Source organism: Haliaeetus albicilla, chromosome 2 (genome assembly GCF_947461875.1).
Source record: "Haliaeetus albicilla chromosome 2, bHalAlb1.1, whole genome shotgun sequence".
In the NCBI taxonomy this organism is placed as follows: Eukaryota; Metazoa; Chordata; class Aves; order Accipitriformes; family Accipitridae; genus Haliaeetus; species Haliaeetus albicilla.
In genome coordinates, this window is record NC_091484.1 from 21,894,706 (window position 1) to 21,915,562 (window position 20,857).

At 37.3% G+C, this 20,857-nt stretch overlaps 1 protein-coding gene across 1 annotated transcript; it reads left to right on the forward strand.

Annotated features, from left to right (window-relative positions):
• The first annotated feature begins 2,092 nt into the window (after positions 1–2,092).
• Positions 2,093–19,247, forward strand: NME8 (NME/NM23 family member 8). The gene is made up of 15 exons (XM_069799094.1): positions 2,093–2,125; positions 2,222–2,279; positions 3,226–3,332; positions 4,377–4,448; positions 5,581–5,697; positions 6,307–6,373; positions 8,232–8,311; positions 9,988–10,080; positions 12,578–12,735; positions 14,013–14,191; positions 15,297–15,441; positions 16,142–16,249; positions 17,019–17,170; positions 18,193–18,337; positions 18,931–19,247. Exons 1-15 carry the CDS (start codon positions 2,093–2,095, stop codon positions 19,151–19,153), a joined length of 1,737 nt encoding a protein of 578 aa, XP_069655195.1. The 3' UTR covers positions 19,154–19,247.
• The last annotated feature ends 1,610 nt before the right edge of the window (positions 19,248–20,857 follow it).

The window sequence follows — 20,857 nt, forward strand, 5'->3', positions numbered from 1 at the left end:
AAAGACATGCTCTTTTGCTGAAGATTTCCTACTAATATGGTATATTTTCATCTGTCAGTTCCCTGTGGTTTCAATAGTTAGCATCATGTCCTCAGAGTCTTTAAAGGACTGAAATTAATGCCGTGCTAATGACTCTGTCTCGCTACGTGGTTTAAATGAGTTGAAGAAAGCCTGCATTTAAAATTTTATTCCTTAATAATATTTTTAGATGAAATGTGAAAAAAGCATCAGGGTAAGAGTTCTCACATTTGCCACTATGCCTCATTCTGTGATCTTAAGGTAGCAGCTTCAGTGGGAATGCCAGGATAGTTCAAACTCTGGACATATTTGCTGGTTGACTTGTCAGTTACCAGTGGGAGTAGAGGTCAAATTCATGGTGACACTTTCATTTTCCCCAAGACAAAGACTACCATCTTAATCAAGAACTTCAGAAACCTCCACTTGATCTGCTGATGCAGTGATAACATTTATTGTTCAGTCAAGCTCTATTTGGAAGCTGAAGTCAAACTTTGACATATGTAACTTAACTGAGAGTTCTCCTGCCCAGTTCATACTTTATTATCTATTAAAAAAATAATAAAAATATGAAGGACATTTTTTATTAATGACAGAATGATGAATGCATCAGGGTTCAGTTTGGGAGTTTAGTTATGGGACACATGTAAGTCATTGTTTTTCATGTATCCCAGAAGATAGGAAGCCTGATTTGATGTCATTAGAGTTGAAGCTCTTTAATCAGTATTTTTCTGAAACAGTCCACTGTTACAGCAGCTGTCATCCCATCCAAGGTCCCTGTGGCCATTCTGAACAGAGTAATTATAAGCTTGAAAAATTGTTGAGGACAAAAGATTTTGAAGACCCTGTTATCGGTTTGTGTGGTGTGGTTTTTTTGGTAGCAGGGGAGTGGGCCACAGGGGTGGCTCCTGTGAGAAGCTGCTAGAAGCTTCCACGGCTCCAAGTCGGACCCACCGCTGGCCCAGGCCGAGCCCATCAGGGACGGTGGTAGTGCCTCTGGGAGAACAGATTTAAGAAGGGGAACTGGCAATGAGTGGTGGGATTGGAATGTGAGAGGGACACCGATGCAGATACCGAGGTCAGTGAAGGAGAGGGAGGACAGAGTAGGTTGATGCCCCTGCAGCCCGTGGTGAGACAGCAGGCTGTGCCCCTGCACTCCTTGGAGGGGAGCGGGGGAGCAGAAGCCCACCTGCAGCCCAGGGAGGAGCCCACACCGGAGCAGGGGGATGCCCCCCAAGATGGCCGGGACGCCGTGGCAAAGCCCGTGCTGGAGCAGTCTGTGACTGAAGATTGGCTCAGGGAAAGGACCCACGCCAGGGAAGTTTGTGAGGAACTGCAAGGACTCACGTTGGAGATGTTCGTGGAGGACTGTCTCCTGCAGGAGGGACCCCATGGTGGAGCAGGGGACGGGTGAGGAGTCCTCCCCCGAGGAGGAAGGAGTGGCAGAGACAAGGTGTGTCGAGCTGACCCCAACCCCCGTCCCCTGTTCCCCTGCGCCGCTGCGGGGAGGAGGGGGAGAGAACCGGGAGTGGGGTTGAGGGAGGGCTGGGGGGAAGGTGTTCTAAGGTTGGGGTTTACTTCCTAATATCCTTGTTTTGTTTTGATTTGTAGTAAATTAAATTGATTTTGTTTTCCTCACCAAGTTGAGCCTGTCTTTTGCCCGTGACCATAAGTGGTGAGTGATGCCTCCCAGTCCTTGTCTCAACCCACGAGCGTTTCTTTATATTTTCTCCTCATCCCACCGTGGCCGGGGGAGTGACTAAGCGAGCGGCTGCATTGTGCTTTGTTACTGGCTGGGCTGAAACCACAGCAAACCCTAACAGATTAAGAAATTAAGTTTTATTCTATTTCCTGTGCTATGTGGGTTTTGCAAATAAATTGTATATTGCTACACAGAAGTCTGTCGTGGGGTGTAACTGCCATTGTTGTAGGGGCTTCAATTGTGTTAATTTTTAAGGGAGTCAGAAGGCAGTGCTGTGTTGAAAACCATATAAATCAGTTCTGCATGTCACATGTTCTTTTAAAAAACTGTTAAATGTGCTTCATATTTCCATATGTTTCCTACAATCACAGGGAAATGGCAGGCAAGAAGAAAGAAATCCAGTTCCAGGTATACATCCTAATTACTTGAACAATTCTAGAGATTAATAGATTTTTTTTTTTCTGCCCTTTTAAGATGTTAAAATGGCAATTCATTTTATTTCAGGCCATAATAACCAATCAAAACCAGTGGGATGAAATGTTGCTGACAAGAGGTGTAGTAGGTACTAACTGTTACTATTTTCTGTTTAGTGTCTCATGAAGATATGTACAGTTCAATGTCTCATGAAGATATGTACAGTTTTTCATACTTATATATCATATTGTCTTTAATAGATACTTGTCATAAATCTAGACTAGTGCCATATTATCTCTTAAAGAAAGGCTATATTAACATATTTATAAATTTATATATTCTGTTATGAATATAAACTGTCATCTATGATAAATACTTTTCATAAATCATATTATCCATTATTTTATCCACTGTTATGCACCAGTGTTTAGAAAATAACTTTCCAATATGCTATTCTGTATGGTAGGGGGTTGGGCACTTTTGTGGAAGTTTTTCACTAAAATCTTGAACAGACTAAATTAGTACTGTACAGTTGTACTTAGCAGTTAATTGGTCAGCATTCCTGAGAGCGCATGTCCTATGATGTATATTATCCCGTTTTCAGTTTGCTTGGTCCAATAACAATGTCTCCTGGGTCTCCTAGGAATTGTGTTTGGGTAGAAGGAACAAATCTGTAATGGGATCATATGTACAGAAGAATAGTAGTGGGAAAGAAATGATCTGCATGGGCTCAGGGAGGTAAAAATCCTGTAGAATACAGATCTAGATAAGAATGAAAACCAACAGTAGAAAGAGAAAAAGAAAAATTAAAAGGAAAAAGGAATATGAGAGAAATGTAGCTGTTTGGATTAATCATCTCAAACAGTATTGTGAAGTAGGTTGTTGATGTCAAAAATAATTGAAATAAAAGAGGAAACCGTGATGTATCCACTGAATACATTGATGTATTCATGATGCATTCATTCATTGACTAGTAGAGGACTGAAGATGCATGTGAATGCCTTCCCAATACTGTTCCAACACACTCATAAACGTGTCTCCTTTTATAAGTTCCACAAGTCAGCTCTTTGTAATTCCAAACTATTACATTTTAGTGATAGATGTGTATCAAGCTTGGTGTGGTCCTTGCAAAGCTGTGGTGAATTTATTCAGAAAACTGAAGAACGAGTTTGGTGAAGATGATGTGTTGCATTTTGCGGTGGTAAGGATGTGAATTCTATATGGAACTTTATTTACGTTTTATTTTAAATATATCTTTTTATCTGTCTGCATATACAGAGCTTTCATTTTACTGTCCTTATACTGAGTCATCATAATTTTGGCCTGGTTGCCTCTTCTTCTGCATATCTTCTCGTCAGACTTTGTTTAGAGGTAGAATAGAAATGTTAATAAATATGGAAGGAGCTATAATAGAAAGGGACCCAATATCCCACAACTTGTTTTTCTTGATAAGATTGAAGAAACATTCAAAAGCCAGACTATATGATTTTTAGTTTTAAGTCTCCACATTATGGATTATCACATTTAAAATTCTTACATCCCTGAAAAATGCTGTTACATCTTTTCCCCAAATATTCCCTTGTATTTCATTCTTAAGAGAACAAAAAGGGGGAATTGAAAAATAAATTATCACAAAACTGTAGTAGTAAAAATATTCCTCTACCCTAGCAGTATAAAATAGGAGGTATACATCATATTTAAAGTAGATCGATTTGTTGCACAAATTCAGTTCCTCCCAGATGTTGACCAAGCTCATCCTTTTTCATGTTACTGAAAACTTTCAATTGCCTGATCAAGGCATTTTTTTGCAGAAAATACATGTACTTTTTTATACACAGAAAAGCAGGCAGTTATGTTCAGAGATAATCTCAAGCGTTTTCATACCGTTGGCCACATCACAAAGAACTTAATACAGTGGATAACCTCTTCCATCAAGACCGTGTGGACTACTTCCTCATTTATGTATGTTATTGTAACCTACATGGGAAAACAGTATTAGGATAAGGTATTTTTCCATGATTAGCTGCTGTAATACGAAGGGAGGCCAATCCCATGTTACCAAACCCATTCTTTCTTCATCACCAGCAAGTGCTGTAACGACTGCTAGTTGTGTTTAAGACTGCAGTTTGAGTGTGCAACACCAAAGTATATAAGACTGCAGTTTTCTTGCAGGCAAAATGGTTTATATGTATATATATATGCATACATATACACACTTTAAATAATCTTTTTCATCTGACTTCAGGCAGAGGCTGACAGCATTCCAACTCTGAAACCATTTAGGAATAAATGTGAACCTGTCTTTCTTTTTTGTGTTGTAAGTACATCACATCAGTTTCTTTTAATGTGCTGCCTACTTTTGCTTTAATTTTTCAGTAGATTAAAAAGAAATGTGAAGCTGTATAAATCAGATCTTTACATTTTACAGTATGTAGGATCATATCATCAGATGTTTACTTGAGGCTGTTTCCCATGCTGAAATCTGTGGTTCTCGAGCACATTTTTGTTGTGGTTGCTGCACATACAGCCACAGAAGATTTGTGGTAGCCACAGTTCTGGTAGTTACTTAGTGAGAAATCCATGTAAGTTTTTTCCAGGGTTGCCTCACATAAAGTGCCTACACCAAAATGACCATTTTATGCACACTTTCCCTCAGGGAAAAAGACTTTACATTTCCTGCCACTTTCAGGTTTTTAAGAGAAGCAAATAAAATTGCATTTCTTACACCTGTGCAATTGCAACAATTAATAATATATTTATTATCTCTCACTGATGGATACAGAACAAACTGTACATATCTTCATGAGACATTGAACTGTACATATCTTCATGAGACACTAAACAGAAAATAGTAACAGTTAGTACCTACTACACCTAGGTAGGACACCACTGTAGGACACCACTGTAGAACACTGCTCACTTAGGAGGTGGTGGGTTTTTTGACTTCAGGGTGCTACGATTTGAATTCCCACAACTAGGGGCCAAGAACAATGATACTTTTGGGACACTTTCAGGTTTGAATCTGAATGCTGCCAAGTGAAGTTAGCAGTATCTTTGATCACCAGTAGTTAGCTTCAGTATGGTGCGCCTGAATGCGGTAGAGCACCCACTGAAAAAGGTAACACAAAATAAAAAGATAGAAAACTCCATGTTACGGAAATTAAGAGCTAGTAAATTCTGTATTTGCATTTACTTCTGACTGTACTATTAATGGTGAGCCTAGAAATAAACATGGAGAATTAGGTGGAGAAGGAAGGGAGAAAGTAAACCAAGAAAGGTTCATCCTGAACTAGTAGAGGCAGTAGTAGCTTTGGTATTCACTTCAGTGGGCATAGAAAGTAGTCCTGTTGCTGGAAAAAAATAGCGAGATATAGCATGTTCCAAAACTTAAATAAATGTGTAAACTAAGTGACGAGAACTCACCAAGAGTATTATTTTCTCTTTTACAGAATGGCAAAATTATTACAATAGTGAGAGGTGTAAATGCTCCTCTTATAAGTAAGAAAATAACAGAGCTAGTGCAAGAAGAGAGGGAAATTGCAGCTGGACAGAAGGAACGTAACGAGGTACTCACAAAACAGATATTTGAATATAAATGAGTATTTTTATTACACTTACATGGTTTCTCTAAATGCCTGTGATAGTGGGTTTGGTAATGTTTAATTTTTTGTGGTTTTTTCTTAACAGTAAAATGACATATGTGAGGGGTTTTTTTTTTTTAGAAATTTCCATTAAATGGTACTTTATAAAAGCTTAAGAAATTTACAGGTTAGCCTGTTAATGCAAGGAATGGAGAGATGGACAAAATGTCACTAACACGTAAAAGTTCTAGTCATCTTTTTTCTTTCAGGACTAAGTATTTTTCATATATAACTTAATAGCAATACATAATATGGAACAAATACAGACATGGGAAATAATCATGTCTTATTGCTTGTTTTGAGTGAAAATGGAGATCAAAGAACTCCGCTTACAGTAAAAGGAAACTTTAACAAACTGTAGCTCAGTTAAGGAAAATGAGGCTAACCCAAGGTCTTTCTTAGAACTGCCTGCTTTCCAGGGTAGCAAAGATGATCTTAGGTTAAACTAAAAATGTTGTAAAGATCTGACAATCTGTCTGGTGACTTTAGTTTTGCACTGGTCATGTACTTTTACTCTATTTGCTATTACTTTAGGTAGATGAACTTGTTTTCCTAGAAGAGAAATCATCGGAAGAGACTGTTGAGGAGCCTGTACCTGAGGGTAAATATATTTGATTTATTTTAGAAATGTTAATAGAAAGAAAAAGAACAAATGTCTTTTTAGCTATTTGATTAAGAATCGGGTATGTCCAGCACTAACAGACCTTCCTTTGATTGAGTTAATAATATGAGAGGCTATGATTGAGGATATCAAATGGACGGGAAGCTTTCTTCTGTAAGGAATTAAGATATCGGACTGTCATCATTAGTATTTTCACCCCCTCTTTGGGAACCTTCATACTTCAGGTCCCTGGCACATAGCAGCAGTGCTGTGTGCCAGGAAATTTTCTTGTGTAAAACCAATGCCTGAAAGTCACTTCTACACAGTCCCTGTGTTAGCTATGCACTTTTGTTGAGGTGGTGTTTGTTAACCCTTGGATGTTCTGCAGGAATACCAAGATGGGGGCAACCTGAGAGGATTGGAAGAGTTAATCTGTGAAGGAATGGCATGCCTTGTATCTCAGATTATTTTTAATTAACTTTCACCAGATTAAAGAGCTAAAGAACAGACTTACATATGAGCATAAATCCACAATAGTAAGATAAGGTTCCAAAAAGATGGAAAAATAAGCACCAACCTGTTTGTGAGTTTCATGTCTATGATTTATCTCAGGCTTGTCATGAGCTGGGAACTACATCTTTTCTATTCTTATTGTTATCTGTGGCTACTGAAGCTTCCTACTGCTTCATGTATACACAGAATGCCATTCGGCAACATTGAGATGGAATAAACTCCTCCATCCTCTCCTTCTTCTTGATCTTGCCTTTTTTTTTCGTGTAAGAAGGCATTAGATCACAGTCGTGGATTAAGTCATGTCCCTTCTTCCTCTTCATGCCTTCTTTATTGTATGGTTCAAGTGACATATTCCTGACCTCAGCTTTAGCCTATTTTTTTTCTCATAAACCCTCTGAGATCTAGTTGTACAGTATCAGAAATCCTTCAGCATGTATATACAGACTTCACACTAATCAATGGAACCTAAATGTGCAACAAAATCAGGGAACAGAGTTTTCAGCTTGGGTTCAGCTTGAGGTTAGGGGATCCTTCAGAAGCCATAATACACTGACATTTTGTGGGAATATTTTCCTTACCACATGCAGGTGCCTATGAGTGTTTTCTAGTATAGGAAACAAAGTAGTAGCCTGGTGTTTCTGTTAGAGCTATCGTTAAGTTCTTCTACAGTGTTTGGGATCTGATTGAATTACATTCTAATGCTTAACTGTACACTTCACATTCTGCAAAGATGATGTAGTTTATGTTCTCTTCTGACCGCTTTCTGTCATTTTGCAGGGATCTGTACGCTACGGATGTTGTAACAGTATGTCTACAACCAGGAACACCTGTTGTTTTAAACATTAGATTGTGTTAGCAAGCATGTATTACTTCAGCATCCACAATCCAAGGGAGGAAACAAACATCTACTATGACAAGAAATGTGTATTTTACTGGAAATCTCCAATATTCATACAGATTTTCACTTAGTGAATTTTCCTTAGTAATATTCATTCCTTTCAAATTTCTAGTCATGTACATACAGAGCTCCGTAGACAAAGCATCCATCTTAAACTGCAGTTTTTCTACCACACCTAGCTGCATGCGAACCATTTCTCCACCATATTACCCAAAACACCAGTGGTTCATCAGGAATGTGGATTCCAGGGATGGCCAAGGATGGCCCTGCACTCCAAGACATGCTTTAAGTTCTGGAGTCCCTAGTTTTTTGGAACCACTGTTTGGCCATCTCAATATTAAAATGGAGAATTATTTAGAGAAACCCACTTGTAACTAATGGAAAATTTAGTTGTGTATTTATTTTGATAAATGTATTCATTGACACATGATTTTTTCCCTTTTCCAGAAGTAGTAGTCAGATATTCTGTTGGAATTATAAAACCTGATGATGTCTTAAAGGGACGCGTAGAAGAAATCAAACAAAAGGTAGACAGAATTTGAAAAGATTCATTCATCCTATTTAGTTAAGATGTGTAGTAGCAAGATGTAAGATTAAGTAGATCCTAATTTATGCCCAGGCTTTAGAACAAGATCTGTTAATGCTTCTCTGATAAGGATGATAAAAGCGTTATAATTTTGCCCTGAAATAATATGGTGTTCAGATTGATACTAATGCTTTAATATTTTATGTCAGTAGATGAGGTGTGACTTTGATTTATACCATGCCAACCAGTGACACATGAAATCTGCAAACAGAAAAGTGTCTTTTTTCCCTCATATCACAATAGAAACAAGAACTAGAGATTGTGGTGGTGAAGTTAATTCTTCACATAGCATCTTAAAGAATTGTAGGCACACAAAAATCAACTAACCAGTTTCTTATGGAAGAGAGAGTGTGTGCGCAGACAGATGTGACAATATATGTGTGTAGATGATAAGGCTAATCCATGTGCACTAGTAATTGTACACTAATATTTGTCAGTAGTGCAATATTTGTTCCTGCAGTGGAGAATGTGATTCCAGCAAGTATGCCAGGGTGCGTCCAAGAATTCAGTATTTGTTTTAGCCATCACACAGTGAAAGAAAAATTCTTTTGCTTTCTAGAATATGATACAATAGTAATGCTCATGGCAATTACAGGAATTTCTCACTGTTTCTGTTAAAAAATATGCCTCATAACACTAGATATCAAGATAAAATTATGCTAATTTTAAAAAGGATTATGGCAGAGCCAGTGACTTTTGCAGGAAGGAAAACCGGAGCGCTGTATAGGTTGTTTCTGCAATTACTCTACCTTGGCCAGAAAGGAAGGAAGCTCAGTAAAGGCAGAAAAAGCAGGCTGTGCTTGAAAGCAATTTAGCTGGAGCTGGGCAGCTGCTCCTTGGCTTTGCCTTTATACTGCCTTATGAGGTGTGTACCCATACTGTTTCTGCACTCAGCCTTGTCAAGGCAGTCTGGAAACACTCAGCAGCATCGTAGGGGCTTTTAAAGAGCAAAGTGCTGGTAAGCAGATTAATATTGGCGTGTGATCAGTACTTCAGTACTGGGGCTGGGCAGTGCCTTTGTTGTTTAAATATCAGTATGTGGTATAAACGTCATACCAGTGGACTATGAATTTTGATATAAGTCATGTAAGTGTCCATCTCTTACACATACTTGAATTTAGTGCAGTAATGTAACTTAAAATTGATAATCATAAAATACATTTCATTTTTGTTTATTTGCTGTTTCTAAAGCCAAGTAGTTTAGCCTAATACAACAACTGCGACAAGTACAAATTTATATGACTACTATGATTATAATACCAGTTATAACAACATTTTTAGAAGTGGTTGCATGTTAATCACTCACAATGGTTAAAATGAGTTTATTCAATGTTAAATAAAAGGGCTTATTAACTACTGAAGGAATACATACATCGAACTGCACTGTATTTTTCACAAACATTAACTTAGTGAGCATTATAATCCTGAATTTAGTGAAGTGCTTTGAAAAGCTGGAACTTCAGTTTAGGCACATGTAGCAGTTATATTTGCAATATTTCAGAGAATTTTAAACTTAAGGTAGCTTCCAAAATCAATCAATCTTTAGATTTACAATAACATATGATTTTGTATATATCCATTTTCAAATGCCACCAAGTAATAACTGAATAATTGCAGATTAGAGATGCAGGATTTGACATTGAAGCAGCAGAAGAGAAAATGCTAACTGAAGAGCAGATCAGAGTGTTCTATGCCCAGAATAAAGAACAGGTAAAAACAAACTAAAAGCTAAACAAAAGGAACAGGTAAAACATATCATTGTAGCTATATGTGTTCGCAAATCTCTGTCTTGTGAATTTTTAGTATGTTGAAGAACTGAATTAATGTAGACTTTGTACACAGAAAAAAGCAGATATTATCAGAAAAAAGGAGGTAGTATGTCTCTTTTTTTCTTATCGATTCATAAAAATATGGCTTGGTAGCACTCTAACATTCCAACTGAATTAAACTGAACTCCAATTAAATACCAAAAGATTTTGTAGTCCTTTTTGTTATTAGAATGTGTATGACCCTTAGTCATGGCCCTAAACATAGGCTGTTCAGTGCTGAAATGTAGCACGTTACCAAAATCCAGTGTCATCTATATGACAGTATGTATCTATTTGACATGTACTCTTCCAGCCAGAAAATAAGTGGCACTATATATTACGTTTTTTCTTCTTTACAGCCTTTATCATGGGGTAGTACTAGGAATAAGCACATGCACAGGCAGAAAAAGAAAGCATCTCCATTGACGTTTATTTTTCTGGCCCTATCCTATATTAGGGGACAACAAATAGCTAAGAACAGACAGAAAGTTCAAGAAAACAATGAAATTATATTGGTCACCACTAAATGGCAGTGGTCTAGCAAACTATCACCTGGATATTGTCAAGTGCTTTGGCAGTATGATAGCTAAAGTTAACTCTACAGAAGGATCTGAATCACAAAAATAAAGCTGCTTAGCAAATATTTATACCTTCTCCCATTTAAGATCTGTGTAAGATAGAGACTGGAATTACATGCAGACAACTAGTTTGTTTGATATTTTTAGAGGGACCAATGGAAGGGATCAATGAAAGGGTTGGCATAATCAAAAGGAGCTGGGAAAGTGTTCTTGTGGCATTCCAAATGAATGAGAGTGAGACAAGATGGTTCCTGCTGAAGCCAGAGGGAAAAAAGAAATCTGATAATAATCACCAGATGGCTGCCCTATGGTTTAGAAAGGAAGTAACAGGGAGAGCTTGTAAGGAGTCATGAAGAGCTTGGTTTTGGCAAAGCTGGGATTGTAGTTTAGACAGAGGCAGTTTTGAAATGGAGGTAAAAATAAATCATCTTCATGAGAACAGCAGCCAAATTTGAGATTAGTTAGGTATAGAGGGAGACGTGGGAGGAACAAAGACAGAGAAGCATGCAATGCTTGATACATGGCAGCACGACTACACCACAGCAGATCTCCATCAGGACAGGTAGAATAACAAAACTACTATGAACTATAAGAAGTGGTCCAGAGGGCCCTATGCATATTGAGGAGCCAATTACTTGCCATTCTTTAAGTGTAATTTTAGACTGAAAAATAATTATGTTAATGTGACAAAATAGAATATAGATTCCTTTGTGCTCAGTGGGCAAAATTATTTCCCATTTAATACTCTGCAAGCTTGCTGAAGGTCCAGAGGCTGCCAGTTTTAACAGAATGGAGACTCAAGGCAATAGACCTTCAGATATAACTGGAAGCAGAAATTGTTTCTTTTTAATGATGAAGCTGGGTGATCCAGGACAGCCAAATCTAATAGCCACACCTATTTCTTCTGACATGAGCAAGTGTACTTTTGAAGACACAACAGTATAAACACTCCCTTTATATGTCATACTAAATGTTCTTGTACTTGCATTTATTCTGTATCTTTCAAGTTTGTTCATCTTGTGAAATGGGTTAAGTGTATGCATAGTATGAAGATAACTGAAAGAGAAAAGCAATGAATTGAAAGCATACATGTGAATATTTCATACTTGTATTATTAAAGGAAAAATGTATCATACACAGTCAGATAAGGGTGACTGGTAAAGAAAAGATTTAGTCAAATATTTAAAAGGAGAGAAGATATTTGAGGAAATTCACAATATTGAAGTAAAAGGTGACATACAAGGAAAAAATATTAAAAACTCACAACAGCGTCAAAAGTTATTTTCTGATGAAAATGTACATTTATAGGATTGAAGGTTGAAACTGAAGGGAGTGAAAAGAACATAGCAAAGAGAATGAAAGAAAAGCCTACAAATGTCTTGCAAATATCTCAGTGTTCTATATTTACAGCCAGCTACATGATTTTTAGTTTCAAAAATTATTAATGGAACTGTATTGCAGTTTGTTGTGTCACACTAGATGTGCTACTGCAAGCATAGCATTTGAGCACATCGAATTTCTAGATCATTCTCTTCACTCTCGTCATTTGCATTTTAACCTGGAAGAACATGTGGTGTTTGCTTAGTGTAGTTCCATGACTTCTTTTATCTCAGTTAATTTTGTTTTAGACATTTTAAAATGTTTTTGCCTCAAATGATTGATCAAAAAACTTCCCAAACAATTTGACAGGGTTTTGAGTAATGTATGTGAATGCCATTTTAGAACAGGAATTATGAGTTGATTTGAACAGGATGGTTGTCTCATTTCTGATGATAAACTCAGAGTTCCAGCAAGTCACTGGGGGAAAATTATGTTTTTTAGCCTGATTTTGATGATTTTGTTCAATTCATGATGAGTGGACCATGCCACGTTTTGGTAATCACTAAAAAAGAAGCAACTGATGCTATTCCTCACTGGAAAGAACTACATCAATCGAGTGAGAGTGTGCCTGATGAGCCTGAGGCTGAGAAGCCAGACAGGTAACTCCCAGTGAAAATGTGTATATGTGATTCAGTTACAGCATTCAGAGCACACCATGAACCAAGGCCCATTCTTATGGACGCTCATGTTCCTCTGGTTCACAGGGTCCAGGGAGCAGGCAGAGTTCTTCACCTGGTCCTTCATGGGACCCCCACTAGCCATGCAATCACAGTTCCTGTGGGAACATAGAAACTCCATGCTTCCTAGGTAAAGGTGACAAGCAAAGGGCACTGATCTCTTGCTGTTTCAGAACTAGCCTTGAATGGGAACAGTGCTACACTTCAAAGCTGGTGTAGTCCATGCAATTCCACTTCATTCTAGTTCACCCAGACAAAGTGACTGCCAGCATTGCCCATGTTTACTCCTGTGTATGCTGGGAAGCTGTAGATGTGGCCCAAGGGAGACAGGGGACACCTGAATAGTGCTGTGCTCCCTGGGACCACTCTGTAAAAGCCTGCAAACAAGTGGGATGGTTTGGGGTTTTGTTCCCCCTCCCAAGATGCATAAAAAATTGTTCACAACCGTGGTATCTTGAAATGTCTGTTTTTTTCCTATGCCAAGTATTTGTAGAGAATTTTAAAGAGGATGATAGTTGCATACACAGAATCAGACAATAAAGACAGTGTTCACAAGAATTCAAATATTGGATCGAGTTTTATATTTAGACAAGAGATTTACTTAAAGCAACATGAATTTAAATACTGTTCCAGAAAAGAACTTGCCATAATAATTGATATTTTTGTTGACATCTGCTGTATCCCTTTCTGCATTAATTTAGTACAACTGGGGAATATTGCATTTTCTGTAAGTGGCCAAGAATGACTATATTTACGTAGCTAAATAAACCTTAGAAATACAGGCAAGTAACAATGAGAAGTATCTCTGTTAAAGACAATTCTGTAGTGCTATCATTTTTATGATCATGCTGTACATGAATTAAGCACAATCCTTTTATTGATCATTCATGATACACTGTACACTTGTCAGTAGTAATTCTGTCTCATGAAACAGAGAGACTTTTGAATAAGCTAGAGGGGAATTAGAAAAGCTGCATGGCTGAGATTTCTCTTTCATAGCACATGACAAGGCACTTTTTGAGAAGATTAATAATTATCTTCTCAGAAACATTAGTCATGAATCTGAATTTAATAAAAACTTAGTTTGGCATTCTATTCTTATGTTTCACTAAACTTTAAGAAAGTACGTCTTCAAGAAGTCAACTGTTAACTCAATGCATTCAGTGACTTAAATACTGTATTACTTTGTGTCTCATTAGGTTGGAAGGAACCCATGAAACTGAGAGTATATTAAATATATGTGATGTGCAAGACAGTGTAGAAGATGCCAGTAGACAACTTGCCTTTTTTTTCCCAAATTTTGGAATAAAGAGGACAGACCAAAAAGTTGAAAAGACTTTGGCCTTAATTAGACCTTCTCTCTTAAAGGAAAGACGACGTAAGTGTTAATAACTACACTTTCTATCTAGGGTATAGAAAAAGTCTCATATTTTGATTTTTAAAAGTTCTAACTCTATTAATGAAATGCTCTTAGGTTATATTGTCTCCCTAGCATTAAGTCAACAGTAATCTTTGTCAGGAAAAAGGTTACATGGTTAATGGTTTTGATATATTGAGAATGTAATTGGCAATGCTATTTTGTTCCTTTGGTTGATTTTTCAAGAATGTCTTTAGATTGTATATTTGGATGGAATGTTTCTAGAAGACCTCTCAGAGAAGCTAGCATTTTAAAAGTATAGTATAGGGGATCATACTTCCCACCATAATAAAGTAGCTGGTATTATTCTTGTATGGCAGGTCCAAAGTAGATCAGTGGAAAGGTGAAAAAGATCTGACTCAGGGTGTTCTGTGCTGCACAAGGTAGTGCTGCACAAGGGCAAGTCTACACAGACAGCATTTTACAGATTGTATCAAAAAATCTACCCCATTTGCATGAAGCTCCATCCAAAGAAGTTTACTTTTTTTCTCGGGCATATATTTGCATTTCTTCCTAGATTCTAGATAGCATTTTTATTTATAACTTGAGGACCTCTGTACTTGAAATAATCTATACACAGAGATCTTAAAGACTACAATCTTGACCTCTCCTTGTGTATTTATTTTCTTGGTTGTTATCTAGTATGGTGCTTAGAGCAGCAGTTCTGCAGTGTAGGTAATTATAGAGTCATTTTTTTACTTGTGCCAAATACTGCTTACTTACACATGTGGTCTTGTAAGACTTAGTTAAATGAATATCCACCTATTCAAACCTTAGACCTTCCCTTGGTGATAGTAACACATATCATATTTCTCAGTCAGGAGTTCCTACTGAGGTTTCTGAAGTGAGAGAAAGCCTTAAGAAGGTGAGCATCAGCATTCTGAGTGTCCAGGCAACTACTGAAGCCCTCCAGCAGTTGCTTGAAGTTAGTTTTCTGTTCTTCAATTAGGAAATTAATTCACCTGTAAAAATTTAACATTATATTTGGAAAGCCCATGTCATTTCTTCGCAAATGTGCAAATTAATGAATGGATGCAATTTAGCATTATTTCAATATATTAAACAGATTCTGTCCTGCAAAGAATAAAGGACGATGGCTTCAAAATAGCAATGCAGAAAGAAATAATCCTATCTGAAGAACAAACACGTGAATTCTACAAAGAGCATGAAAATCAAGACTACTTCCCAGTCCTTCTAGAGCAAATGACCAGGTACTTTGAATGAATAATGAGAATGTGGATCTATAAATAAGACTGAAATTTTCACAATGACTAATTAGCCTGAATGATACATGGCTACAAGATACCCATGTATCTGAGAGTTTAGTAAAACTGAAAACAGGATCAGACAACTGCAGATGAGGTAATTTCCAAGTACAGCAGGTAAATAAATGAGGTTTTTAAAAATTACTAGCTACTCCATCTCTGTATGTATGATGTCAAAGTCAGCAGCAAATTCCATTGATTTGGTGAAACCAGTTGAGCTCCACTCTGGAAGGCTGCATTTAGGTTGTCTGTAGGAAAGCTCTGAAATCTTCATCCAGGCTGTGTGCTGGATTCCTCAGGGAGGAAAAATAAATCATGTTTGGATATTGCCTTTAGAGGAAGTTGGGATATGGCTGGGACAAAAACTTTGGAGCTGATCAGCATTTTTATGTCTAATGATAAAGACATAGCCCAATTCTATAACATTCTTGCTGTTGTAGTAACATTCAGTAACTGTGAAATTTAAATTCATGTTTAAGCCCCATAAGTTTTTATCAGACTGTATCCGTTTAAACAGATATTGGTTTTAAAATCCTCCAGTATAAGAGCTCGTTTTGCAAGCCTGGACTATGTATAATCAAATTACTTTTACAAATTACAGAGAGTTTCATACTTTTTTTTTAATGCCAGTTTTTCCATTTCACAGTGGTCCAACTCTTATACTTGCTCTAACACGAGAAAATGCAGTAGCACACTGGAGAGATTTATTAGGCCCAAAGACTGTTGAAGAGGCTATGAAGGAAAATCCAAACAGGTAATACTTAAAATAATAAACCATCATTCACAGCTTCCAATTTACTTTCACATTCCTCATCTCAATGAACACCACACTCCAACTGGTGTAGCTATAGTGCCATCATCTGGGAACTGATACATATTTCTGTAGTTTGTTAAGCTTTTCTTGGAAGAAGTGTTGTATTACGCATAGAAACTATAGCATTTTTTCAGAAATAATGGCTGCTAAACACAATGAAAAGCTGAGTTTAAAAAAGGGTATTGAAGTGAAAGCAGATCTCTTGAGTCAGAGAAATAATATTGGTAATATCTCATTCTTTTTTTTTCTTGAAATAGTACCATTATTTTTTAGAACAGATGCTTATTTTCTCAGCTTAATGAAAACTTTGCATCAGTAGAATATTTTATTTGTAGCTTAAGTTTCTCCTACACACTTTATAAACGGACTTCTTAGTTTTACCTGCTTATTGTATTGTTCTAAGAAACTGCTGCGGTGTCATCTTACCTGTTGTTGACAGAAGTGCTGTTTCATTAAGAAAGAACAGGTATTATCTTGGAAATATAACAAGATGAGAGCTGGGAGGAAAGGTATTCGTATTTCAGGTCGTTAATTAAAAAGTTGATTGTTCTTTTTGTAGACAATGAAGGCTTCTTACTCCTACAGAGAGATCATCAAGCACTTAAGTCGCCAGATCAACATTAATTTATATTCACTGGGTTAAGGCTAGTCATAGTTAAAGCTCAAAATGGCTATTCCTTTAAGTAACTTCACTCTTTTAATGACTTAGTTTACGTGCAAAGTATGCAGTCAACAACATACCTATTGATCAGCTGCATGGTAGTTCTACACCTGATGATGCTCAGAAGGAATTACAGTTCTTCTTCCCTCAGGAGCACACTTTGGCATTAATCAAACCTGCAGCTGCTAAAAAGCATAAAGGCAAGTGATCTAGAAAGTATGGGCTATGTCTACTGATGTATTTTCTACAAAATATTACCAATGTACGCTGCAGTAAATCCTGTCAGATGCATTCTTTTTATTCTCTGAAATATTTTTTCCATACAGAGAAATGCTTTTATAGGGCTTGCATAATTCATACTGAGATCTCAAATTTCTTTGCTTAAGCTGCCTATAGCTCTTTCTTTACAAGAATGGCAGTGAATTGAAGTGAGAGAGTTCTTAGCTAAGTTAAACTGTTTAAAAGCCAGGTACTTGGGCAAAGTAGCTGCCCAGCATCCTTCCAAGTCAAAGAAGAGAGAGGCTTTCCAAATTCATGTTACTTATTTCAGACAGGTATCTCTACTGACTCAAAAGGGGTCATTGCTCAATTAGATGCATTCCAGTCCTTGGTTTAACTTGCCATTAGACAATGGGAATGAGGAGGAAAGGTCAAAGTAAAAGGAACACTCTGTACAATTTGGAATCTTACCTTAAAGATTTTTGCTGCCACTTTTTTTAAACCTTATATCCAAAGCCTCTTCTTGGCATTCTTCTTTTCTCTCCTAACAAATTTCGGTAGCCTTTCCAATGTTAATTCATCATTGGCTTTTGTGAGTCTTTCTCCCCCTCTTGGAACAATCCAGATTGATTTTAGCAGGCCAGCTGGTGTGTGATAGAGCATTACAACTACAGTCCACATTCTGTCCAATGTGAGAAACAACAGTGAGTGCTACTGGTATAGTTTATAACAGTCTGGGTTTGTCACCTGCATAGAGCTGGATTAGCGCAATGACAATGGTTTCTGTATATTTTAGAGGCCTGTTGCAGGGTTTGTCATATTGTCCATGATTGTTTGATATTGTAAGTAGAATTTTAATAAGTGTTGGTGATTTTTTTAAAAAAAGCATCTAGTATTTTCTGAAACTTTTAAAGTTGGGGTGGTTTTTTGCATCTAAACTTTTTAATTTTTTTTTCATCTAAACTGTTTCAATCAAGAATGAATTTGCTTGTTACTGTCCTAGATGACATTATGCAAAAAGTTAAAGAGGCTGGATTTACCATCTCAAAGATTAAAGAAGAAGCTTTAACACATGAAATGGCTACACAGTTTTATAAGGATCACAAAGGAAAACCCTTTTTTGAACATTTAGTGACATGTATGACTGAGTAAGTGTCTTGTTATACAATACGTAGATATGTAAGTGTACATGAAACTTTGAATTTACACTGCCAACAAAACATGCTACGTCCAAAGTGGGCTAAGGATTCTGCACTCTGTCCCTCTTTCTGGCAAATTTACTGGCTTCTAGCACGGAACGCTCTTCCTTTAAAAGGAGGATTTAAAACTCTTTCCAAACTTATGGATAGTGACTATTATTTTGGATTTTTATCTCAGAAAAAGAACTAACTTCTGATAGTATCCTTGTTCTTCCCATGTAGGACAAATGTCTTCCTCATAATACTGTTAGTATAGCTGTTGATAAAACAGTATGCATTGTCTTGCTTCAGAAGTGCTTGGGTGAGAATCATTTTTAGGACAAAAAGTCCAAATCCAAATAGCTGATCATCATAATCTTTTTGGCTTTCAAATATAGGATATTGTCTTAAACAAAACACTCAGAAACAAATTTTAAATTTTAAACAGTTTAACAAAATTCAGATAGCGTCATGCTTATCATAACCCATCATGGTACCTCCTAAGTCAAAGCTAAGTCTGCATCTCAGAATAGTGTAAGAGCTTCCTTATATTGATTTTACAGGGGCCCATCGGTGGTAATGATCTTAACAAAGGAAAATGCTGTGGAAGAGTGGAGGCAACTAATGGGTCCAACCGATCCAGAAGTGGCAAAAGTGACCTCTCCTGAATCAATTCGAGCTCAGTTTGCACAAAATATTTTGTCTAATGCTGTTCATGGATCATCTAATAGAGAACATGCACTGAAAAGCATTGAGTGCGTATTTGGAGAGATTGATATAGATTGAACACTTAAGATACAATCTCTGAAAATTTATATTTGTGTCATTAGATGCATTCGTCTACCCAACCATCTATATTTAAGACTATATATGCAGACATATTTTCTTTTATACTCCATCCATTTTTTTATCAGCCAGTTTTTATCAGCCAGTTTTTTGTCATATTGCAAAGCATATCAATGTAACAAGTAATACCTGCTAGAACTTTGATGTTAGTAAAGATTTCTTTATGTATGCTTCACAGATAGTTTTTTTTTTATCACTTTAACAGATTTATACCTTTCCAGTAGTTCCAGGAGTCTAAAGAGTTTTGTATATAAAGACCTTAAAAAAACCAGGGTCAAGGCAGGTCATTAAAACACTATTAATGACACATCCACTGTGATGTGGATCGACCCCTCCAGTTCAGGCAGCCTACAAACGAGAAGTGCTGAAGGGTAGTGGAGGCACCACTACAACATTGGCAGGGAGCAGCAGCAAGTGTGAGAATGCCCTACATGGGAGAAGGAGCCAGGAGCCAAGCATGACCATAGCCCCACAGCATCCAAGCAGAACTGGGTAGCCACGTCCATGAAGAATCCCAGACAAAGCAAATAATGAACCAGGTCCAGGACCCATTCAGGGGTCCAGTCAGGAACAACAGGCGAGAGGGCCAGAGACAGGTATTCCTGCAAAACAGCTCAAGCAAGGATTAAGCCCAAGTGTGAGCTTAAATGGGGCTCCTGGGCCCATTGGCCAACAGTATGGGTGTGCATCGGGGTGAGACTGCTCAGGGCTATTAAGGCCTGTTGGTTCCCTCAGGGCCCTGAAAAACATTTGCATTGTTTATTTATCCTTTCCCTAAACATCTTCTAACGATTACTCTCACAGGTAGGATAACAAACTAGAAGGTCCTTCCCAGTACATTTACTCAATTCAAATATATCAGATGAAGTAAAATATAAAGTCAGCTCTTACATAACAGCTATTCCTGACATATACCTCCTTGCCAACCTAGTGAATTTGTATCCTGTCTCTGTCTAACTTGGCTGGCCTTTCATGAAGAACACAAATATTCTTCTGTAGCTGATATATTCTCACTTTTGCTGTCTGAGTCTGTTGAAGGTTGAGATACTGAAGAATGGCATTCAGTTAAAGCAATGTACTTACAGCATTGATTATAAGTGCAAAGTCCAGAAAGAGTGAAGTCTTCCTCACGCTTTCTTTATTGTTCCTATTGTATTTAATACAACTAGCTGTTATAAAGAGCTTCCTGACAAATGTTTCTGTTGTGATGGGTCATTTGTTATTATAGACATTCCTCCATCAGAAGTTGGACTGAGCATTCTCCTGGTGGCCCATTTTCACCTACAGCTGCTTTACTGCCATAAACTCAACTTGAGGCTAGCTAGCCTGTAGGAAGTTGTGATTAGCGCAGAATTTATATGTCGCCTCGGTGAGGTGAGTTCTGAGAAGCATACTTCACAGTTGCTGTATATTCTTTGGCTTGGTTTTTGCTTCAAAAACCCATTAAAACTGTTCTTCCTGGCATTATTTCAGTGCTCTGGGTCTTTTGGGTGCTGGCACATTGTACTTTAAACCAAGAAGCAGTCTCAGAAAAGGCCTGAGTAGGGCGATTTCACATACATCAATTCAGCTCATTTCCCAAGATTTTTGCCAAGTTAATGGCTTCTCTACCAGGGGGGCAAATACAATGTTGAAAGTTTAGAT

Bases quoted from the DNA above. Each gene is read 5' to 3' on its own strand.
- NME8 (XM_069799094.1), top strand. From the start codon at position 2,093: ATGGCAGGCAAGAAGAAAGAAATCCAGTTCCAG. The intron at 16,250-17,018 runs GTAATACTTAAA...TTAATGACTTAG, and splicing joins ATGAAGGAAAATCCAAACAG to TTTACGTGCAAAGTATGCAG. The intron at 18,338-18,930 runs GTAAGTGTCTTG...TTGATTTTACAG, and splicing joins TTAGTGACATGTATGACTGA to GGGCCCATCGGTGGTAATGA.